This window comes from Camelus ferus, chromosome 13 (genome assembly GCF_009834535.1).
Source record: "Camelus ferus isolate YT-003-E chromosome 13, BCGSAC_Cfer_1.0, whole genome shotgun sequence".
Classification (NCBI taxonomy): domain Eukaryota; kingdom Metazoa; phylum Chordata; class Mammalia; order Artiodactyla; family Camelidae; genus Camelus; species Camelus ferus.
In genome coordinates, this window is record NC_045708.1 from 19,859,738 (window position 1) to 19,885,575 (window position 25,838).

At 38.2% G+C, this 25,838-nt stretch overlaps 1 protein-coding gene across 3 annotated transcripts in view; it reads right to left on the minus strand.

Annotated features, from left to right (window-relative positions):
• Positions 1-1,222: 1,222 nt before the first annotated feature.
• Positions 1,223-25,838, minus strand: part of TAF12 (TATA-box binding protein associated factor 12) — a 28,470-nt gene continuing 3,854 nt past the window's right edge. For 2 of the 3 annotated variants that reach the window (XM_014551266.2, XM_006175454.3), the window contains exons 2-6: positions 13,957-14,208; positions 12,206-12,283; positions 7,684-7,798; positions 3,104-3,192; positions 1,223-1,704 (exon numbers count right to left, since the gene is read on the minus strand). In XM_014551266.2, coding sequence (XP_014406752.1) covers positions 1,669-1,704; positions 3,104-3,192; positions 7,684-7,798; positions 12,206-12,283; positions 13,957-14,124 — 486 coding nt within the window. In that variant the 5' untranslated portion in view covers positions 14,125-14,208 and the 3' untranslated portion in view covers positions 1,223-1,668. Of the gene's footprint in view, positions 1,705-3,103; positions 3,193-7,683; positions 7,799-12,205; positions 12,284-13,956; positions 14,209-14,918; positions 15,004-25,838 lie in introns of all 3 variants that reach the window. The other variant, XM_014551264.2, reaches the window with a different exon arrangement.

Here is a 25,838-nt window from a genome sequence, read left to right on the forward strand (position 1 = left end):
TTGTAGCCCATGCCTGGCACGGGCAGGGGCAGAGCTTATGGTACTTGCTGAGCGAACAAACCAGTGTGCACACAGGACAAGACCACTCAGCTGGATGAAGCCACTCACCTGTCACACAGCTGATCAAGAACTGACGTCTTTTGACTCTACCCAGCTCTTTCCATTAAACTGCCCCAATTCCCTTCTCCCATTCTGTCCTCAATGGAGGATTCAAAACTAATCCTTATTCCTCCTTGGCCGCCGAGGTCAGGGGGTCGCGAGTGTTCCTACTACTGGAACTTGGCGGGAGGCCTTTTGCGGCTTCATAATCAGCAACAGAACATCCATTGAGAGCATCTCCCAGTGGCATCAGGAGGTTCTGGAGAAAGCAAAACCCTTCAACATCCTCTTCCTGGTGGTAGGCCATAAGAGTCACTGGTGGCTGAGGGACAGCTGATGCCAGAGGAAAGGGAGAAGCTGGCTGCCTCTTTGAGCACTATGTTGAGACTTCAGCCAACAGCAACGGTGACTTCAGCATAGCCTTTAAGCTATCCACTCAAGAGATCTATGAGACTGTGAAGAGGGGGGTCATGGGACCAAACTCAGAGTGGGAGGGAATGAAAAGCAGGGTCCTACCTCAGACCAAGCCTCAGGAAGTAGAGGACCAGAGTAGGGCAAGGTGGATGTGCCCATGCTGGTGACCCACAGGTGGAACAGCCATGCTTCCTGAAGCCCGTGGAACTCCCACAAGCCACCAGGGCCACACTAGGCATAGAACAGGATGCTGCTAGGTGCCACTGAAGGTCATGACTCTGAGGTCTCAATGGGCCTGGTTTCTTCTGCACGATGGTGAAAGCACTGAGACCAGGGATACTAAGAATACACGGGGACCTGCACAGAAAGGCCGTTCCCCAAGGCTGCTGCCATCTTTTCTTAGGGTCAAGGATGATCTCCAGAAGTTCCAGAAGAGCAAGTCAAAAAAGGATTTCCCCAAACCAGGATGCCTCTTCAGTTTGGGGCTCATGAGAGAAGGTCATCCTGATCATTTCTATAGCAGTGACTGGACTTCAAGTCCTAGTGATGGTATGGCCTTCCTTGGAGTAAAATAATGGGAAAGTCCCCGGGTTTTTCCTCCATCACAGACATAAATAATGGTGCTGCCATCTGCTGACCAGAGAGCTACACCCAGCCCTGCCTGTCCTCCTCTGGCATTTCAAAGGCTGTAAGCCATGCACCCTGTGTCTTTTGATTGATAACTTCTTTATTCTGGAAAAGCAAATGAAAGTCATATTCATATAAACACTGACATTACAAAGTACAAGGAAAGGAGGAAGGGAGAAGGAAACAGAAAACCTCTACAAATCCTGCTAATACTGCCTGACCAAACAAGGCCATAATCCTTTGTCCCCTATTCAATCACTTATATAATAAACCACAAATAAAGTCTTCTCTGAAAGATACATTGCTCCTCTTTGAGACGGCAGGGAAAAGGGACCGGAAGTTAGGGTAGGAGGCTTTATTCTTTTGGCAGATCCTCTCAGTCATTATAGATATTGCTGTACTGTTAATAAAAAATATATGCTTCTCTGTAAAGCATTAAAAAAAAAAAAATCCAAGGATGAGATGGCTGAGGTTTCAGCTCAAGTATCTCCAAATACATTGTTGTCCATTCCCTGACCTTTCTGTGTGTTATTTCTTGGTTGTTTTCCGGATCAGTGCCATTCTCTGAAAGGAGAGAGAAATAAGCAATTATACAGGAACTTTCTGGGACATCCAGGAGTGGCCAGCAGACAGCGTGGTCTGCACCAGAGGCTAGAGCCCTCAGGAACCTACAGGTACAGGGCAGCTCAGCAGGTTCCTTCTGATTCAAGAGCAGTTTGTGGGACCCCAACAGATGTTTGGAAAGGCCCGTGGACCCATTTCATTGACCCAAAGACCCAAACTGCTCTATGCTAGCAGGATGGCAAATAAAGTGAAAAGGAGAAGGCGACAGCTCTTGCCTTTTGGGGATTTAAGAGACAGGCCATCAAAGTATGTGTTTTCTAGGTCTACCCCCACCCCTAATCTTTTTCTCTGATGATGGAGAAAATTAGGAAGGGGCTCTGTTTTACTCCTGTTACCACACGTAAAGGGAGCTGACATTTCATACCTGATGACCTGCGATGAAGGAAAAAGACTCTAACAACTTCCACCACAGCCCATCAGGGAAACATTTAGATCATGGGTTTCAAATTTTACTATTATCAGCCACTGGCCAAATTACTAGCTTGCTTTTGCTCACTCTTTTTAACTAACAGATTGTCCCAACATTACGATATGTATGTGTTGACTGATAAATAAATAGGGCTGAAAAGTGGATAATTTGGGAGCAGAGCCAAAATGACCATCCATTGCCTAGGATTCCCTTCTGAAGAACACTGTGGTCCTTTGATTCAGGCCACTGGCAGCCTCCTTGTATGGCTTCCTCTGTGAACTTTGTAAACATACCTACTCCAGAGATCCCAGGCTTTGAAAAAGCAAGGTACTCTCTGCCAGGATCACCCAACTGTAGCCATGAGGCTGGGGAAAAGCTCACTTTCAAATCAGAGTAGCTAGTTAAATTAAGGCTTTGTCAAATGGAGGCCAACATTGCTTTGAGACTGACAAATGACAGGGACAGCTTGCTTCCCAGCAGAAGTGGAGACAGGTTCTCATACTGACCCCTGTTCTGCAGTAGGAGGGACAGAGAACAACCTTTAAGCCGGGACAGAGGCCAGAACGCCCAGCAGAGCAGCCTGGGTACTACCTCCCAGCTTTCCTTACACTGCCCTCTAGCCAGAGGGCCATATATGATGTTCAAACCAGCAACAATGAGACAAAGTTTCATTAAGGAGATCTATTCATGTTAGAAGAACCTAGAATCAACAGCTTTAAGTGACACCCATTAGAGTTAAGAGAAAAAACTGAGACCCTGTGTGGGAACAGTAAAGCACCAAGGAAATACCTGGCTGACCTCCCAAGGAGCCCTGCTGCCTCCTGCCCTTTCTGACATTTGGGGGAAGTGACAACCGCAGTGATGGCAGCTGTGTACATTCCCACTAAGACACAGCTCAAGGGATCAGCTGGGACTCTGAAGGCTTCTCACCTGTTTGTGAGCTTCTGTGGTGCAAGCCTTTTTGTAGGGTCGGATTTCTTCTGAGCCAAATCCTGGGATCCACATGTTCCACTGGCGCTCTGCAAGGAAGAGGCCACACAGAGGTAAGGAGACCAGGAAGGCAGCATCAGGGTACAGTGTGACCCTCAGACAAGGGTCAGGGAGGACTAATCTGGGCACATCAACTGGAAGAATTAACAGTAACCCTCAGAGAGCTTCTATGGGACACAAGTGGGGGAAATCACATGGTGCCTCCGAGGTTTTGAAAGGACACCATCTGACCTTCTTAAAAAGAGGTGAGTCAAAATTTTGAGTGTGGGGCCCTAATATTTCCATGCAGCTCTTCAGAAAAGGAAAGTTATCTGTTCTTCAATCATCTTACTCCTATGCTCAAGGTAACCCCTCTCAAAACCAAAGGAGTAGGAACAGAAAGGCACTTCTAGCGTTCTGGAGTTAAGAGCCAAGCACCAGCTCTGCTGCTTCATTGTGAAGCTGTATGACATTGGGTCTCAGTTTCTCCATCTTTTACATGGTAGTGGCAACAGTAATAATCACCTGACAGGGTGACTGAGAGCCTTCAATGGCATAATGCAATCCCACAGCCTGGGATAAATACAGACATACTGATATAGACACAGGTATGTCCACGCCACAGCGTCATGTCCTTGTGCTACTGGATATGATCATCCCTGTAAGACTGTCACTACAAGTTCCCAGAGGGCAGAGATTTGGCTTATTTCACTTTGTCAGTAATTGGCATAGCTACATGGCCCCCTAAATCCACAAATAAAAGTGTACTACACTTTAAGTATACCCAACATTAAGAAATTATACTTACAAGAGATTATTTAAGGACTAGGTCTCTACTCAAAAGGAGTTACATGGGGACGTCTTTATCAAGCTCCTCGAATCACTGAAAACATTTGTTTTGCAAATTTGATTTGCCCCCAGGCAGGCAGTTACTTAAATCAAATTGAATATTAGTGGTTTCTTTGTGCCTAATGCATAGCAAATAATGTGTGAATGAAAGATTCATGATTTGTTCTAGGATAAATTTATATACAGCTCTCTTCCAGTATTTTTTTGAAAATGAAGATAAAAATGTCTGAAACCTTCTGCTAATAATATTTGTTGTCAGTACTTGAAAGTGACACTAAGACTATTCTCTGGGAATTAAAAACCTTTGCATCAACACAAAGTGGATCAGGACATGGATATTCAAAGTCACTTTAAAGAATAGTTACCAGGCATGAATATACATGTGTAAGTATGTGTAGCTATATATTTAATTAAGTGTGTAGAGCTGCCCCTTGAACGAGGCAGGGGTTAGGGGTGCCAACTCCCTCTGTGGTTGAGAACCCGTATATAACCTATAGGCAGCCCTCTAACTGTGCTGTTCCTCCACATGTGCAGTTCCTCTGTATTCATGCATTCAACCAACTGTGGACCATACAGTACTGTAATATTTACTATAAAAAAAAAATCTGTGTATCAGTGGGCCCTATACAGTTCAAAACCATGCTGTTCAAGGGTCAACTGCACTTAAGTTTTATGTAACATTAATATAATAGCAACAACAATTATTTAGTGAGTAAAATGTGTAGTAAAATGGCTGGTACAAAGCAGCATTGTGCAAAGCATTCTATGTACATTATCTCATTAAACTTTCATATTTCTAAAGAAAGACTCTGTCTCAAAAATATATATTGAACACATATTCAAGCAAAATGGGTTAGGAGATACATAGAAAGTTAATCAATTTAGTAACCCCTCGATACTTACAAACATTCCATTAAGCCTAAATTAAAGATAATGAACCAGTATGAATATATATATTCTACAAATAAATATATTTAACAGAAAAGAAAGAAACAGAGAGAAAGAAAGAAAGAGAGAGAGAGAGGGAGAGAGAAGGAGAAAAGAAAGAAATAAAGAAAGGAAGGAAGGCAGACAGACAGACCACGTCAATCAGAATGGGAGGTTATTCACCTCTGGCCAAGTATAACAAAAAAACCGGGTCAGAAGCAAACACTGACAGTATCCATCCCAACCTGTCCAGAAGAGAGGCGTTAAGAGTTTATAGCTCCACTGGCAAGCTTATCCTTGCTGAGGAGGGAGACAGACTGTGTGTGCAGCAGACCTAGATGGTTTAACACCAGGTTCCCTGACTCCTCATGCTCTGATCCCACACCCTCCAAGCAATCTTCTGATTATGATTCAGGTTCCATTAGGCCTGCTACAGAAGCTATTCTGGTCATGCAGACTTTTGAGTATTCATGTCTCTGTGATAATTATTTCTTATCCTTAATGAATAAATTGACATCCCAATTTTATTCTCAGTAATTAAAATACAAAATATTTTTTAAAATAGCAATGGTAGGGGGAGGCTATAGCTCAGTAGTAGAGTGTATGGTTAGCATGCATGAGGTCCTGGGTTCAACCCCAGTACCTCTGTTTAAAACACACACACACACACACACACACACACACACACACACACACGTATAAAACAGCAATGCTAAACTCTCAAAGTAATACAATCTGTTGTGAGGGTTTTTTGGTATGGTAAAATATAAAACTTAACCATTGTAATCATTTTTAAGTGTACAGTTCAGTGGCATTAAGCACATTCACACCGTTGGACAACCATTACTACTATCCATCTCCAAAACTTTTTCATCAATCCAAACCGAAACTCTAACTCCCATTTCCCCCTCTAGACCCTGGTAACCACCATTCTACTTTCTGTCTCTATGAATTTGTGTTGTGATGATTTTAAAATCTGTCTGCAAATTCCTTCATACTCTTCCCATCAAGAAGTGGAGTCTGTGTTCCCTTCCCTTGAACCTGGACAGGTCCTTGTGATTGCCTCAAAGAACAGAATTCAGCAGAAGTAATGCTAGGGACTTTGGAAACTTGGTTAACAAAGGCCATGCAGTTTCTGCCAAGTGATTATGGGACACTTGTTCTGGGAGCCTTCAGCTGCCATGCAGAAGTCCAGCTATCCTAGGACTGGATATGGACCATGGAGAGAAACCACAGAGACAGAGACTTGTGGAGTCCCTGATTTTGAGTGTTCCTAGCCCAGACATCAGACATGGACATGATGAAGCTCTGTATCCTCCAAAAAGATATGTTGAAGCCCTAACTCCCCTCAGAATGTAGTGGAAATAGGGCTGTTGCAGATGTACTCAGTTAAGATGAGATCATACTGAAGCAGGGTAGGCCATTAGTCCACTATGACTGGTGTCCTATGAGAAGAGACACAGAGACAGAGACACACAGGGGACCAAGACCAAGGCACAGGCTGGAGTGATGCAGCTACAAGCCAGAGAATGCCAAGGACTGCTGGCTACCACCAGAAGCTAGGAAGATTCTAGGAGGATTCTTCAACAAAGGCAATGGAGAGAGCATAGCCCTGCTGACATCCTGTATTCAGACTTCTGGCTTCCAGAACTGTGACAGAATAAATTTGTGTTGTTTCAAGCTACCTAGTTAGTGGTATTGTTATGGCAGCCCTAGGAGACTAATACCCGTTCCTTCAAAACAGTCTTAGCCCCAGCCACCACCTGACTTTAATCACACGAGAGATCCTTAGCAAAACTGCCCAGCCAAGCCCAGTCAACCCTCAGACCTATGAAAAAAATGAGTAACTGCTACTGTTTTGAGCCACGTTTGTTACATATTAATAGATAATCAAAATATCTGTCTTCTGCTATTAATACCAGCAACGTTAACCAGAAGTGTGTTATTTATTCCACCTCCACTACCAGTGACTCACCGGACTGGCCTAGCAGTATCTCCTTGACACTGGGAAGAAAGCCTTTCAGTAATCAGTCATGGGCTGATCCGCACTGAATCCCTTAATATCTTCTGCCTTATTGACTTGGCCTGACTGTCTTTGTAGTCACAGATTGTTCCCTTTCTTCTGATCACACTGCAGCTAATACACAGGGTTGCTTACTCATTTCCAAGTGATTACAGTTATCAATGTTAGATGAGTATCTCCCAGAAAAACCCAAGCCTGAATTTAGTGTCTATTAAGTAGAAAAGCAGAATACAAAATTATATGTACATTATGAATATAATTTTCTTGGGGAAAATGCATCATAGGCTAAAAACTGGAAGGAAAACACCATTACATGAACGGTGGAGATATAACAGCTACGTTTTCTAAGCTCTTACTTTGTGCCAGATCCTGTGTCAGTCACTTTACAAACATAATCCATAACTCTCACAATGACCCTGTAAAGAAGACATTATAATCCCCAATTTACGAATTAGGAACAGGCTCCAAGAGAAAGCAAGTAGGAAGGATAGGTGGTACCATCAAAAAGTGGCAAACCCAATGCCAGGACTCATTCGCAAGTAGGAAGGATAGGTGGTACCATCAAAAAGTGGCAAACCCAATGCCAGGACTCATTCCCCCATGATGGATGGATTTCTCTTTCCCGTTTAATGCTGCTGTTGAATGAACATATAAATCCTAGAGCCCAAAAGTCTGATCCTGGTATGAAGGTTCCTGAAGGAGCAATACTGTGGATGCCTCAAGGGGAAATGAGACCACATACCTAGATGCAGCTGGACATCCTTTACCTCCAGGGTGCTGGACTTGCGATGCCGAGCAAGCTGGCAGGCTGCTGTCACCACACTCTCAATAAAATCATCAGCAATCTGAAGCAGCATCTGGGGAAAGGAAGTAGGGGAGAGTAACCATGACATTGGCAGGGTAGGCTCCTGTTGCTGGGACAACTGTATCTGCTTGAATCACATTTAATCAGGCTTTCTATTAGAAGGCCTGGAATCGGCATTTGAGCTAAGATGGGGAGGAGTGAAGACAACAACAGAAACACATCAACTCAGTGTTAACCAGCTTGAGCACAACTCACACCTTTCTGAGGATGTACTTTCTACCAAGCAGGGATCAAGCGGCCCAACCAAACCCCCATCATACCTTCTTCTGAATTAGGTAGGAAAATAAAAGTGAATCATTCAATCCTCACTCCCTCATCTTCTCTTAAAACATTTTAATTTGTATTATCTCACCTAGTGCTTATAAATAACCCTGTGGAAAAAAAATGGGGCGTGGATTTGACCGTAATTCTAATGGGGAGAACGCTAAGATTCAGGAAGACTAATTTACTCATGGCAATGTAACTACTAAGCAGTGGAACCAGGATTCAACCTCTAGGTTCTGAGTCCATATCCTGGATTTTTCCACTTTATTATCGATTATTCCTAGACCTTGTGAAAAGCAAAATCAGAATTCTAAAGCTAAAAATCTACATGAAAAAAAATGAAATTTTGATCAGTGAATACACTCCTCATGGCTTCTTCTGCTGACAAATAAAATTAAATTAAATTAAAAAAAACATAGTTATAAACATTTCTTACTCTGTTGGACCATTAATGCATTGTCATCTTTCCTATGGAACCAAAGGGATGCCATCTAAATGAAAGATTTCTGATTAAACATGGTAGGTTGACTCCAAAAATGTCCTTCTCTCTTTCCCTAAACCCATTAAAATAACAATAAATTTTAAAAAGACATAAATCCAAAAAGAGAACAAGACTAAGAGAGAAAATCTTAATGGATAACAGATTCCAATAAACCTTTAAAGTAAATTTTTGGTAAAGAGGTAACAAAGGAAGAGTGAGAACTGACCTAGCAGACAGAAGGTATAAAACAAGTGCCTGTAGAGGGGACACCAATGAGAACTGAACTGATCTGCCCTTTGCAGCTCCTAAGAGATCCAGGATTTGGAGATGTTATTAATCACAGAAGATTGGTCTGAGGTATGGAACTAAAAACTGGGGAACTGTTTATGTCTACATACAGAGTGGTCCCCCAATGCCCATACTCCAAAGGCAGCCAAGTGACTTTTTCCCACACATACCTGACCCACAGCACAGTAGGTTTATTCCCTAGAAAAACTAAACAGAAGTGGCTCTGGATTAGTACACCAGACACAGCAGAGATAAGGGAGACACAGCCCCTTTCTCTTGCCTCGCTTCCAGAGTGTTAGAAGCTAGGGATGAACCCTCCAGATAGGAGACTAAAGTATTTTTCTTTGGTGATACTAAATGATTCCAGAGAAAAGACTTACAGATTCTGACATTTAGGGAATCCCCCATTAAGAAGGATGACTGTGGACAAACTTCTGAAGTGAGGCCAGTGGTATGCTGAAGCCAGATTAGATGAGTTCATGAAGGCCCATTATACGCATTTCTTCCCAATTCTGTATTCAGTGACAACATGTCAATAGCTTAAAATATTTACACAGTGGGAATATTTACACCACAGAAATCAGGAAATGTTGAAAATCAGGGCCTTTTTCTCCACAGATGGTTGTTAAACATTTACTGTACATTACTGGGTGAAGACCATCAGTCAATAAGACCTGCTTTAAAAAAAAAAAGTTCTGCTTTAAATCAGTTTTTTTAGTGGCTCATCATTTAGTAATGGATAGCCAGGATCATGAGACATTTGTAGATAGTCTCCAACACTAAAAAACATAAACAAACCAAAGAAGAAAAAAAGGGGCCCAGAGGAAACAAAGACAATGCAGGGAAGAGAAGAAAACGTCAAACAATGTAACTAATATCCTCAGAGAGAACGATAAGAGAAGATATTACAACCAGACAATAAGAACAGAATGGCTTAGGAAAAGAAGAAGAAAAAGAAAAAAAGGAACCAATCAGCAAGAAAAAGTTCATGGAAATGAAAATTTTTATTTAAAAAAAAGGTAAAATTTAGAAGATAAACTAAGAAAAATCTCCCCAGCAAGTAGAACTTAGAACTACAAAGAAATGAAAAATAAGAGAGAAAAGATCAAAAAATCTAAGAGGATCAATGCAGAAAATCCAACATCCAACCAACCATCATTCCAGAAAGAAAGAACAAAAATAGAGAAGAAATTATCAAAAAACCAAGATTAAAAAAATGGAACCCTCATACAGTGCTGGTGGGAATGCAAAAGGGTGCAAACACTTTGTAAAAACAGGAAGTTCCTCAAAGGAAAACCATAGTTACCATATGATTCAGCAATTATTCCACACCTAGGTACATATCCAAGAGAAATGAAAATGTATGCCCAAACAATAACTTGTTATGTGAATTTAAAAAAAGAAGGGAAAGAAAAAAAAAAACTTGCACATAAATGTTCACGGTAACATTATTCATAATAGCCAAAGAGTGGAGATAACCCAAATGCCCATCATCTGATGAATGAGTAAACAAAATGTGGTATATCCATACAAGGGAATATTATTCACCCATAAAAAGGAATGAAGTACTGATACCTGCTACAACATGGATGAACTTTAAAAACATTATGCTAAGTACAAGGAGGCAAGTCACAAAAGACCAAATATCATATGATTCCACTCATTTGAAATGTCTAAAATAAGCAAATCTACAGAGACAGAAAGCAGATTAGTGGTTACTGAGGGCTATGAGGGTTGGGGGAAAATGGGGAGTGACTGCCAATAGATATGGGTTTCTTTTGGGGGTGATGAAAAAGTTCTAAAATTGTACTGATAGTTGCACATCCTGTGAATATACTAAAAACCACTGAACTTCATATTTCAAATGGGTGAATTTTATGGTACATGAATTATATTTCAATAAAGCTACTACCTAAAATACCCACACACATATAAGGGGCAAATATTTTTCCTCTGCTTAAAATAACTAACTAAATAAAATAAGAATAACAATGGAATTATACTGTTTTTGTAACCTGCATTTCCTTTACCTATCATTACATATTCCTCAGAAAAGGCACACCCCCCTCCCCCAAATCCCAAAACAAATCATACCATATCATCCCTGAATAGAGACACGGGAAGTCTCCAGATTAAAAGAAGCCTCCAAGAATTCAGCACAACAAATGAAAAAAGATACATAGAAATCTCATATGAAAATTCAGAACAGGAAAAAAACTGTCCCTAAAAGGATCAGAACCACATTTCTTAACAGGAGATTTTAGAAGACAAAGAAGCAATGCCTTCCCCATTGAAAGGGAAAAACAATTTCTAAATAGAATTCTAAACCCAGCCAAACTAAAAATTAAGTGTAAGGTATTTTCATTTACCTCTCATCTATTCTTTTGTAGGAAATAACAACAACAAAATGTTCCAACAACAAGAGGGAGTAAAGAGGATGTGGAATCTAGTAAGTAAGAGATCTGAACAGAAAAGGAGCAAAAGGAAGGCCCATAAAGGGTTTGTGTACATGGTCTAAAATGAATCCGACCAGAAGAGGAGGGAGGTTTCTGGGAGTAAAATCTCTAGGACGGGAAAAACCCAAATCAATAGATTTTTTTTTCCATTTGGAAAATAATGCTGATAGAGGTTATAAGAGAGCTGATAGCAGAAGTCAAGCTAAAAAGGTACAAAGAAAACTAAGTAAATAAAAATGGGTCAATTATCAACTTCAGGAAGGTAAGTTGTACCAAAAAGGAAAGGTAATCACAGTGGTGAACAATAATTAAATAGCCAGAATAATATAAATACTGATTTCTGAGTTATCCAAAAATTGTGACAAAACCATATGGGAAAAATGAGGGAATAAAAAATTAATAAAATAAAATAACATGTTAGATTGCCAAAAAAAAAAGAAGAAAAGAGGGCAAGGAAGGTGTGTATGGCACATGTGAGTGGTTTAACAAATTCTCATCTACCATAGTAGGAAGTCTACAACTATTACAAAATTAATGAATCAAAGAGTATTTGTGTAAGTACATTATTTAGAAATAGAGGAATGTTCTAGAAACAATTAACATTGTTGCCAGGGATTGCCTTGAGGAGACGACTATGCCCTTTTTGACAGGCAAAAATAGCAGTGGCTGTTAGGTATAAAGTTCCAGGCACTCTCGTAGGTGCTTTGTATGTTATTTCATAGGACCCTCACAATAATTATGGATAAATACTGTCATACCCTACCAACACAGGAGGAAGCTGAGTCCCAGAAAGTGTAACTGACTCACCCACAGAGCCAAGATTCAAATTCAGATTTGTCTCTAAAGTCTAATGGCTACTGTATATTACCTCTCAGGGACACAGTATTTGGGATACCCAACCCCACCTTACCTCCTCTACATCTTCATCCAATTGCTCATTAGGGTCCACTTCTCTTACTAAGTCTTGTAATTTCTTCTTGGTCAATACCTAAAGTTAATTGGGAGAAGATTTTTCAGCCAAGTATCAAAGAAACAAACAACTCATGACCCTATAATGAAAGGCTGTCCATTTGTTGGGTTTAGTTTCTACTTTGCAAAGAATTATTGGTCAGGCCTACCTGTTGGTATTGCTACACTCTCAGACAGAAGTAGCCTGGGGAAAGGCAGAAAGAGCAGTGTGGACGAAAGGACAACATCTCTTGGCTAGTTTATTAAACTCTACACTAATTTGCAACTTTCTGACCACCACAAATTGTACAGTGCCTCTGCTGCCTTTGGACTCGCTCTTTTACCTTTCTCCCTACAGTGTAGCTCAGCTCACAGCGCCTCCTTTCTGATGCTTTTCCCAGCCCACCCAGGTAAAACCAATCACTTCCTCTTTTGGCCTCTACTATACCCTGTGTACCCTTCTATCATTGTATACATTTACAAACTTGGCTATTTCTGACTTACTAATGAAAGTTCCTTGAGGACAGCGAACATGGGTTCATCTCTGCGTAACTAAATATTTGTATAAGTATGTAAAACTGTGATCCTTGTTTCATAAAGGAAATGTCATATCACATATATATGCCGCTAAAAAATGATCAAAAGACATACACTAAAATGCTAACCATAAGTTATTGTGGGTGGTGGTAGAATTATGGGCTGTTTATTCTTTCTGTATTTCTAAAGTATCATGATAAACGTGTATAACACTGGAAATAAGGAAAAAAGAAAGTAATTTAAAAAATAGTTGTTAATGATGTCTCAGAGCTATCCTTTCTACCATTATCATTTTAATTCAAGCCTTTGCCACGTCTTGATTTACTGCGAAAGTCTTAAGACTTGACTTACTGCAAAAGTCTGCTCCCTTTCCTATCTTTCTTGTCCCCTTATGTCAAATTAATCCTCCTAAGGCATATTAGCTTTATTATGTTACTTTCACTCATCATTAAATAAAAATTGTTTATTAACTAAAAGTTCCAGTGGAAACTAACTGGCACCGGCCCAGGATGTTCTGCCGTAATTCTACCCATACGATTTTATCTCCTCACCTCCACATTCAACATGGGTTAGCCTCCTGACTATCTGCCCAACCCTTCCCATTCACTGTTGCCGGTCCCTCCCCTCATTCTCTTGAAATGTTGTCTCCTCATCCTATTCTATCCAGCCTGCAAGACCCAAGTCAAGAGATTATACTTATTTCTTATGGCTCTGGAAGACAGAATCAGGATCATGGGTAGAAAGAGGGGTCGGATTTTAGAATCACTGCAGAAAATTAATAATGGCAGCAGCCAGATGAACTAGGAGAAAAGACTGGAGGCAAGAGTATTTTTATTATAGGAATAATGAATAATGAATCCATTAATTATTTAACTATTTTATTTTATTTAACAATTATATAGCACATATATTTGTATATAAATATATAAAAACCTGTCATAGGCAAGGTGTGGTGTTAGTGTGTGTGTGTGTGTGTATGTATGTATATATGCATACACACACACAGAAATACTACAAAGTAAGAACGGATAAATGTACATGAAGTCCAAAGGAGGAAAAAGACCTTCTTTTTCAGCTGAGAGGAAGAGGCAGCATCTGAGATGGACATCTCTCAAAGTATTACCGCTTCAAAGAACAGATAAGAGGTGCCCACAGAGAACAAACAGAGGATGATACCTGATTGTTTTCAGGGCTGAGACGCCCTCCTGTCCCAGGAGTGCCTGGGATCTTTACCACTGTAGTGCTATTGGCCATGGAGCCTTGTGGAGGGGTGTTAGCTGGTTCTGGTTTTATCGATGAGAAATTGGAGAGGTTGATTAGGGCTGAGGGGCCAAACTGGTTCATAATCTGCCGTGCTTTGGACTTCAGCTCATAGAGCTTATCGAGATCCTGTTTCTTTTTGGAGCTGTGAGGACCAAGGCCAATCAACTGTAGAAGGAAAACAAGAGAATTAGCTCTGGAAGCACCTATAATAAAGGATGAATTTTGAAAGTAAAATTCTATACGATCTGTCAGATTTTGAAGGGTCTTCATTTGATACCTGCACACTGAAAATGGAGGAAATGAAGAATGTTCATTGTTCCCACCTAATATTTAGAAACCATCTCCTCTCCAAAAGCTAAATGAAATAGTCCACACAAATGAAATAAGGAAGGAAGTAAATGAAATGGGGAATGTTGTGTACAAAAATAAACTAGAATGAGCAAGACATTTCTGAAGACTTTGTGAAAACAGAATACTTGGTTAAGTAGTACATGCATTATTTTTGAACATCAAATAACGTTAAATTCAAATAAATCACGGCACAATCACACACTTGAAACCTAGTCACCAAACTTCAGAAATCAGATTAGTTCATTCTGACATTTCAAAACATGCTTAAGTCTATGTCAGGGCTATGCCCAATAAACACAATTTTTAGCAACTGTTAAACGTAAGCACTTCACTGTCATCAAGAGCAAATTTTCTCTGAGTGTTAGCAATCTTTAAGTACGTGCAGAGTCCCTAGCCTGGAGTAGCCAAGACTTCTAAATTTTAGAGCCATGAGATTGATTCCGTAGACATCAGCTTTGGTGTCATCAAGATCAGAAGCACATTCATCAAGTTCTGCCCACAGTGGCCTCAAGGAGCTTACTTACAGCTATCTGAGTGTCTAGATCTTTAATTACATCAGCAACAGCTGTGAGCCCGGTGAAATGAGAGGCAGCCATTTTCAAAAGCTACCTGTAAATGAACAACTGGCATCAAGCACCACCCTTGTCACAGAACCATTTCAGTAGTATGACCTGGCACATCTTCAATGACCAGGCTCCAGGCAAACTGGATGCAGAGAAATATTTTCTTATTCCTACTGGGCACCAAGAAAAACATCTCCCATCTCTTTCATATACAACTTTTTAAATTAATGGTATTACAGTAACATAAGACTCTCTTCCAATGAAATGAATGTTCTATTGTTAGGGATAAAGTAGCAGCATATGAAACACTTTATTGGCCAAAATTGTGGAATATGAACCTGCAGGAATCATGGTAATGATTTTCAGAACCTAGCAAAGCTTAGCAACCCAAATGAGTATCTGCATCTATTCTACTCTTGTCCCTATTGTTGAGTTCCTCCCTAACAAATGGTCTAACTCTCTAACATGAGAAATAATCTCCTCCTGGTTTACCCTTAATAAAAGCAACTAACTATGCAAAGACAAAGAGAAACTTGCTGGCCAAGAGCCACCTGAGGGTGTCGGGACACAGAACAGCATCAGGATTACTCGATTTTTTTCTTAACCATATGTCGTTCATACCTGATTTTCCCTTACCCAGAAATGTTAGCAATGAAAGAATCAGGAAAGGAAGAGATTGTTAACATGGTAATAGTAGTGCTACTGTTATAAAAGCAAACTATTTTCCCAGAGCAAGTTCTATGAAAAAGTTTTATTAAAGATTATCAGTGTGTTCACCACACTAAACATACTATGTCTCAAATAACATTCCCACAACCTCCAATGGACTTCCCAAATAGAACTGCATATTGCTCAAGGTAAGCGTGAGAGGTTTTTTTTGTTTTTGTTTTTGTTTTTTTTTTGTAGTAGAGATTTCTGTGTAATAATTTCTATATTAAGACCTGGAGACAAAAAATAGCTATCTACATAATACAAATATGAATTAATCTTAAGGAATAGTTCCAATGGCTATCAATAAAATAAACTGCTTTAATGAAATAAGTGGAATCCGTATAATGTAACAAAAATCAAAATTTCCCTCTAGGAAACTAGACTATACTCACTGATTTTGTTGAGAAGCAAGAAACACTTCCGAATTTTCAATAATTTTGGGTAAGTGAGCTACTTCTTCCGTTAAAACAAAACAAACAAAAAATTAAAAATTAAACTAATAAAAAGAGAGAGAGAGAAAACAAAACAAACAAAGCAGACACCCATTACCAGAATGACACTGCTCTGAGTTTCCTAGACTGTTTCTTTATTTGGTTGGATTTAAAACACTGTAACATATCTGGGTGGGTGATAATTACATGTGTTTATTCAACTGTGAAACTCATCACACTGAATATCTAATATCTGTGCATTTCACTGTATGTAAATTATGCCACAACTAAGGATAATAAATCAAACTCCCCCCTAAATTAGGTAAAGGATTGCACTCCAGTGCATTTATCTCAGAAAATTGAAAACTTACGTTCCCACACAAACCTATAAACCAATATTCATAGCATCTATCAACAGGGAAAAGATAAGATTATTGGATAAATGATGGTGTATGACTGAGTAATCTGGAAAACAGCTGGTTTCACATTTAAAATTTAAATATTAGATCTATCTGGAAAAAGGGAGTATATACAATCCTTTCATACACTCCTCCATTCCAGATGGATCAAATATTTACATTTTAACCTCATCTTTTTTAAAAAAATCTTTTCCAGGGGCAGGCAGTAATTAGGTTTATTTATTTTTAGAGGCGGTACTGGGGACTGAACCCAGTACCTTAGCATGCTAAACATGTGCTCTACCACTTGAGCTATACCCTTCTCCCAAATATTTACATTTTAAATATAAAACCATATACTAGATAAAATATAGGATATCTTTTAAAAATATTCTGAAAACTAAACTTTATACAAAAACTAACTCAAAATGGATCATAGACTTAAACGTAAAATGTACAACTATAAAGCTTTTAGGAAAAAACAGGAGAAAATCTTAGGGCTCTTGCTAGACAAGGGTTCTTAGACCTGACACTAAAAGCATGATCAATAAAAGAAAAAACTGATAAACTGGCCCTCATTAAATTTAAAAATTTCCTCTGTGAAAGCCCACGTAGAAAGGATGAAAAGACAAAATACAAACTTTAAGAAAATATTTACAAACTACATATCCAACAAAAGACTAGTATCAAGAATGTATAAAGAACCCTCAAAACTCAGTATTTAAAAAAATAACTCAATTAGAAAATGGACAAAAGAAACAACCAGACATCTCAACAGAGGACATACAGATAGCAAATAAGCATATTAAAAGACATTCAATCAACATCTTTAGTCATTAAAGAAAGGCAAATTAAAACCACAATGAGATAGAACTACACAACTATCAGAAGGGCTAAAATAAAAAATAGTGACAAGAGCAGACGTTGACAAGGATGCAGAGAAACTGGATCACTCACGTGCTGCTAGTGGGAATGTAAATCGTATAGCCACTCTATAAAGTTGGCAGTTTCTTAAAAATCTAAGCATTAACTGTCACAGAGGAGCCTAAAAAGACATAAAGACTAATTAGAAAAACTAAGATCTTAATAAACTATGGACTTCAGTTAATAATGTATCAATATTGGTTCATTAGTTGTAATAAATGTACCATACTAATATAAGATGTTAATAATGGAGAAACTGGGTGCAAGATATATGGGAACTCTCTACTATTGTCCCAATTTTTCTGTAAATCTAAAAGTGATCTAAGAAAGAGTTTACTGAAAAGGAAAAAAAGAACAAATCACTAATACACAAAACAACAGGAATGAATCTTAAAATGTTTAGGTGAAAAAAAAAACAGTCTCAAAAGAATACACTGTATGATTCCATTTATATGGAATTCTAATATCTAATGATCTAAAACCTAATCTCTAGTGATAGATGGGCAGAGATTGACTGCACAGAGGCAGAGGGTGAAGTTTCTGAGGGGATATAAACATTCTATATCTTGAGTGGGGTAATTCTTACACAGCTGCTACATTTATCAAAACGCATCAAACTATATGCTTACAATGTATACATTTTATTGTATGTAAATATACCTCAATAAAGTCAATTAAAAAAAAATGCAACTACTATGTGGCCCAGCAATTTGCAGTCCTAGGCATTTATCCTAGGATTTACTGTTAACACAAAAACTTAATGTTAACACAAAAACCTGTACATGAATGTTCATAGTGGCTTTATTTGTAATAATCAAAAACTGTAACCAGCTCATATGTCCTTAACAGGCGAGTCATTAAACAAACTATGGTATAGCCACACCATGGAATACTACTCAGCAATAAAACAGAATGAACTATTGATAAATACATCTTGGATTAACTTGCAGAGAATTATGCTGAGTAAAAGCCAATTCAATAAGAACATATATTGTATGATTCCATTTATATAAAATTTCTGAAATGACAAAAGTTTACAAATAGAGGACAAAATAGTGAGGTTGTCAGGGACTGGGGGGGTGGTTATAAAAGGGCAATATGAGGGGCCCTTGTGATGCAATTGCTCAGCATCTTGACTGTGGTGACAGATAAATGAACACATAAAAGTGATTAAATTGTATAGGGCTTAATATACATACACACACAAGCAAACAAGTTCAAAATTGGGGAAATCTGAATAAGACTATTGGGTTGTATCAATGTTGACAGTCTGAATGTCATATTACACAACAGTTTCGACAATGTTACTGTTGGGGAAAACAAGTGGTGCAAAATATACAAAGGATCTCTGTATTATTTCTTATAACTTTATATAAATCTACAATTATCTCAATGTTTAAAATTTGGAAAAGCAATATTCCCGAGAGTAAATAAAGCCCTTCCAAAGATGACCCAAAGCTCAGAAGCCATAAAAGAAAACAAAGCAGGGGGTGGGGGTTATAGCTCAGTGGCAGAGTGTGTGCCTAGCATGCATGAAGTCTTGGGTTCAATCCCCAGTACCTTCATTAAAATAAATAAATAAACTCAATTACTTCCCCCACTAAAAAAAAAAAAAAAAAAACAAAACAAAAACAACCAATCAAAATCAAAACAAAACCCTCCCAAAAAAATTTAAAAAAAAAATTTTTAAACACTGATATGTTCAATTACACAAAAATAAAAATGTCTGCATGGCAACAAACAAAGTTTAAGGGCAAAAGACAAACTAGCAAAAATATATGCAATATATATCAAAGACAGAAGACTAATTTCTTTTATATATAAAAAATACCTACAAGTAAGTCAGTAAGCACAAAACACCCAAAAGAAATACTGTGAAAAAATTTGACAGTACAAGAAAAAGAAATTCAAACAGTTCTTAAAATAATGAAATGATCCTTATTCTCATTCGTAAAAAAATGCAAATTAAAACTACAGGGTACTATAGTAGTATACAAGGCCCCATTTGGCAATGATGAAAAGTTTTACATAAACTGTGTTTGATAATTTTACAGAGAAATAATCATTTCAAATGTTGTTGGAGTGGAGGGAATATAAACTATTTAGATGTCTCTAGAAAGGGCTACTTGGTAGTATCTACCAAAATAAGAAAAGCATGTATTGTTTTGATCCCAGTTCTATTTTTAGCAATTTATAGTTAAACTTGTATGTGAATAGAATACCATACATACAAGGAGTTGCAACCTAAATATCCATCAAAAGTGATAGAGTTAAATTAGGATATAACCATGTAATGCAATACACTAAAAAAGAATGAGACTCATGAAAATATCATGCTAAGTGAAAGAAACCAGTCACAAAAGAACACATACTGTATGATTCCATTTACATGAAGTGTCCAGAATAGACAAATCTATAGAGACAGAAAGTAGATTAGTGGTTGCTAGGGCTGAGGAGTGGGGGAGAGGAACAGGGACTGAATGCTAATGGGTATGGGGTTTCTTTTAGGGGTGACAAAAATAATCTAAAGTAGATTGTGATGATGGCTGCACAGCACTGAATGTACCAAAAAACCCAATGAACTGCATACTTCAAATTGGTGAATTGTATGATATGTGAATGTCTCAGTAAAGCTGTTTCTAAAAAACGAGGAAGCTCATGAAATGCTCTCCAAGATACACTGTTCATTGAAAATGCAAGGTACAGAATAGTGACAATAGTTTATCATTTAGTAAAAAGACAAATACTTGTAAATGTATAAATTATTCCTGGAAAGATACACAAGAAACTGATAACAATGGTTGTCTCAAAGGGTACAGGCGAACAGTAAGTAGAATCTGGGTGACCCATGGGAACAAGGTGGGAGATGACTTACAATACAGCAGAAGGAATAAAAATGAACCTTGACCTTTATTTCACACCATATACAAAATAAATTCAAAACTGATTATAGATTTAAATGTAAAAATGTAAAACTATAAAACTTTCAGAAAACATGGGAGAAAATCTCCCTGTCTTTGAGTCAGGCAGGGTTTCTTAGATACAACATCAAAAGCACAATCCACAAAAGAAAGAAACAGATAAAGTGGGCTTAATCACACAATATAAAACGTCTGCTCTGCAAAGGAAAATAAAGACAAATCCCTAAGAGAAAATAGTTACAAATCATGTATCTGACAAATAACTTGCATCCAGAATATATAAAGGACTCTCAAAGTTCAATAAGAAAACAAACAACCCAAACAAAAAATGGGCAAAAAATCTGAATGGATCCTTCCCCAAAGAAGATATACACAGATAGCAAATAAACACATGAAAAGATGCTCAAATATATTATTTATTATAGAAATGCAAAATAAAACTGCAAAGATACCAGTAAATACCTATTAGAATAACTAAAATTAAAAATAAACAGACAAGTGCTAGCAAGGATGTGGAGCAACTGAAATCTTCATACATTTCTGGTATGACTGTAAAATGGTGCAGTCTCTTTGGTAAATGGTTTGACAGTTTACTGTTAAATTAAAGATGCACACATCATATGACCCAGCAATCCACTACAAGGTATTTATCCCAGAGAAATGAAAACTCTAAAATCAGTATGTGAATGTTTATAGCAACATTATTCATAATCACCAAAAACTGGAAATAATCCAGATGTCTTTTAACTGGTGAATGGATAAACTATGGGTATATCCATACAGTGGACTACTACTCAGCAATAGAAAGGAAGAACTGCTCCATACATGCAGCAGCATGGCTAATCTCAAATGCATTATGCTAAGTGAAAGAGGTAAGCTCCAAAGGCTACTTATTATAAGATTCCATTTATATGACACTCCAGAAAAGGCAAAGCTATCTGGATGGAAAACAGATCAGTGACTGCCAGGGGTTTGGGACTGCTGTGATTACAAAAGAACAGTAGGAGGGAAATTGTGGGAGTGGTGGAACTGTTAAGTAATTTGCGTGTTATGATCCTTACATGACAATACACACTTGTCACAATTCATAGCACTGCATCCTCAAAAAGGTGAATTTTATGGTAAATTTAAAAATAAAATAAAAAAAAAATCACAACCTGATCAAAATGGTCTAAAATACCTGTTTACTGACAACTTTCATTAGCTCAATTGTGGATGAGGCTGATCAAGCACAATGGAATGAAGTGACCGTTAATAACCTGAATTCCATTATGTAATGTACCATGGTTGCCTTTGGGTTACTCAAATTTCTAACTCTCATTTTCTCAGGCCGAGAGAGGAATGAACTACTGAGTAAAAACAGAGGCATTAACTGTGGGACAGTTTGAGAGCACAATTGTAATAATAAACCCTTTATTAGCCCCTACTATATGTGCTGTGGGATTCAAGAAGGAAGTCAGGGGAAGTACATGCCCCAGTTATCTACAGTAGAAAACACTTAATGATTTTATCAAAACAAGAAAGTATGGCTGGTGGGGGGAGAGTATAGCTCAGTGGCAGAGTGCATGACTAGCATGCATGAGGTCCTTGGTTCAATCCTCAGCACTGCCATTAAAAAAAATAATAAATAAATAAACCTTATTACCTCCCCTCCAAAAAAAACTTAAAAAAAAAAAAAAGGTATGGCTGGGAGTTCAATTAAATAATCAAGACTATCCTCCTTCCCTGCACCCATCACACTTAAACCCTAGCTGACAGGCTGAAGATGACAAGCCCTAATTGCTTTTCCTTTTAACAATCTTGTACCTCAAACAGAAATACAGTTGCAACTCTATTATTACTGTACTAAGCTGGGGTGGGCAGGGTATAGTTCAGTGGTAGAGTACGTGCTTAGCATGCACGAGGTCATGGGTTCAATTCTCAGTACCTCCATTTAAATAAATAAAGAGATTTAAAAAAAAAAAAAAAGAGGATCTGATTTTTCAGAGGATAGGAAAATGGGGGAGACCTTGCAGTAATTATGAGACTGTGGCCTTCTCTAGGCATCTGCTCTGAACAGGTTTTAGGCTAAGGGAACAGAAGACTGGATTGTCTTTAAAAACCCTTTTACCTATGAAATGTTTAGGAATTTATTCTTTAAACCGTGTAGTGAAGGGGACTACCAACCTTATGGCATAAAAGCCCTATCACTGTGGTGCATGACTTAATGATTTGGGTTTTCTATCTGGCTGTTTCTCTCCTCACTGGCTCCTAGGTGTATCTAAACGAGCTCATGTTTCCCAGCCTAAATAAATAAAAAATAATCAATTAATTGCAGTCTCTGAGACCTGAGAGCACCAGAAATGTGGGATTTTTTTCCACTAGTTTTTTGACTAGTTTGATCCTGTTTAGGCAATTTTGACTTAACAGAAAGGTAATACAGTACAGCGATCAAGGGATGGATGCCAGTCGCAGTGTCTGCATTCAAGTACCAACTATGCCACTTATTAGCTTTATGGCCTTGAGCAAGTTACCTAATCTCTTTATGCCTCAATTTCCTCATCCACATGAGTGTACCTCATGGGATTGTTCTGACAATTCACTGAGTTTATGTATCTAAAGCACTTAGAAGAGAGTGTGGCATATGGTAAGTACAATTTAAAATGTTTGCTAATTTTATATATATGCTATCCTCTTTTAAATCTTAGTTATATGCTACTGTATAGCACAGAGGACTATATTCAATGGCTGGTAGTAACCTATAATGAAAAAGAATATGTATATATATGTATAAATGAATCACTATGCTGTATACCAGACACTAATAACATTGTAAGTCAAAAAACTAAAAAGAAAAATAAATAAATTTCAGTTATAAAAGACAACATATTAAAATTAAAAGATTTCACCCATCCTGCTTTGTTAGGTGGCATTCTATATCTATTCTTATTACTACAGACATTAAAAAAAAGAAGAATGGATTTAAAAAAAAAATAGTGGTGCCAAATGGTCAGCAAGAGGCTGATGAGAGGTACTGCATGCAGCACAGGGAAGGCCTAAGTCATTTGGGCTGGGTGCCATCCTAGTTCTGCCACTGAGTTATGTGAGCTCCCTTTGACCAGAATTACCACATCTATAATTAGACGGACCAGGCAAATTCTAAAGCCCCCTCCGGCTTTAACAATTAGTATCAGATTTAAAATTAAGTCCATATGTATAGACTTCAAAGTTTGTCTTCTGCCTCCAACACTCCTGTTTCACAGTGCAGGATATAAACACTGCTCACGTATTGCTTCCAAAGTATTTTGGGGCTTTCTACAAAGACCTCAGGTCAAAAGCAATATGTTCTATGTTTATTTATACCTGCTCTAACAAATGATTTTCCGATCAGGTACATACTTAGAAATCCTATTATAATAACACAATCAGTCCTAGAGCCACAAATGAGTGAAGTAAGCAGTATATTTTGCAAATGCAGATGAGGATGCTAACTCAGGAATAAATTATCATTACTTAAACCACCAAGTACTTTGAAATTGTGGTATAGGGATGCTTTACCTCATAATTTGGTGTAAGTTTTGATCACTTGCATACAGTATAGGCACTTGCAAATAGTACAGGCTAGTCTATTGGGAACTAAATTATCCCAATTTCCCTAATCATCTATATCATGTTACAATTCGTAGTAAAGTTAATCCAATTTGGGTGGGGGAAGGGTATAGCTCAGTGGTAGACTGTGTGCTTAGCATGCAGGAGGTCCTGGGTTCAATCCCCAGTACCTCCATTAAAATAAGTAAATTTTTTTTTGTTTCTTGTTTTTTGGGGGGAGGTAATTAGGTTTATTTATTTTTTAATGGAGGTGCTGGGCCTTGAACCAGGACTTCATGCATGCTAAGAACACATTCTACCACTGAGCAATACCCTTCCTCCCCAATAAGTTTTAAAAACCTAATTGCCTCTCCCCCCACCAAAAAAAAACAAAAAACAAAAAACCCACAAAACTTGAAGAGTTTATGGATGAATAAATATTTGCCTTTCTTTAAGAAAAAAGTTAATGCAATTTAAGCACTTGTTCTTCAAATTGGTCTTTCTTGGCCTCTTAAATTTAAAATTAAATGTCTTATTCCTTTGTGAGGAAAAGTTGTATTCAGGTCCCATTTTTCTATCTTGAATATCTATGCTTCTTTAAAAACACAGGTATTTAGTTCTCCTCAAATACCACACCACATAAGTACCCCAATAAGTTATAGTACTTAACATTAAGAGGAGTCCTGAGGAGGGGCTTTGTTCATTCAATGCTATGCTTTCTATAACCATTACTTCTATTTTGCTGATGGGCAAACTGAGATATGGCAAGGAATCCAGTTAGAAAAGCAGAAAAAAGTTTTAGTCAAACACATAATTGGAATTGACTGGAGCTGCCACTTGGTACCATGTGATTTCAGGCAAGGTACTTAACGTCTCTGCACTGATTTCCCTATTTGTACAAGGGGAATAACAACAGCTAACTTGTGGGACTGTAAGTGATAATTAAATGATTTAATATTTGAAAGTGCTTATGATGGTGTATGGTTAGTCTAAGTTTCAATAAACCTATATTACTGAAGAATGGTCCAAGTCTCTCCACCATTCTTATCTAAAAGCACCCATCTCCAGTAAATCCTTACGTTAAAAATACAGAATACAACTTACTTATCTGCAGTTTTCTAAATGACTTAAATTTTTGAGAAGGGGCTTCTTATAAAGGTTTCCTAGCTGGTGACATTCATTGCATCAATGTCAATACAGTATCAATATTCAAAATAAAGTACTAGAATCCATAAAAATTTTCCTCTTGAGTTTGAAGTTAAAGCAAAGATTCTAGAAGCATGTTTTCAAGGAACATTAACCAAGCATCTCCTATATACGTGCAGAGCTGGGTCCTGTATCAAAACCATGATCCAATCAATCATTGCCTCTTTGGACTTTTGCTTCCTTTCATGTAAAACACGAGTTTTTAAAAAAGGGTCATCTTTCCTGGCTCTTCCATCTGACATCCTCTTATTTGAGATGCAGAGATCTGTGTTGAGTTGCGTGGAATGGGATTGAAAGCACTTATCAAGTATATAACTGAGTTCAAACTTCAACTTCACACCAGTGCTTCTCCAGAACTAAGCAGAAAACGAAGATGCTTGCAAGCGGGCTTCCTAGAATGTATCTGACACAAGAAACGCCTGCCAAAAGCCAAGTAGGCAGCGCGAAGGAGTCGTCTTTCCCTTGAATACATCCTTTACCACTCTCGGTTCAAAGAATATGAGAAAAATTGATCATTATATCATTATATCTCTCTCCCTTTCCCTTAGAAGCTGATCTCCTCACAGCCATGGCCCCTTACACTCTCCACTTTTAGGAGCGCGAGTCCTCACAGTCCTGTTCCTTCAGGTATTTCGGAGTCTCCAAGCCTCGATCCCATCCCCACAGAAGCCGGTCTTCACCGCCCGCTCCTGTTTCTTCCCAAACCCAAGTGTTCTCTTACTG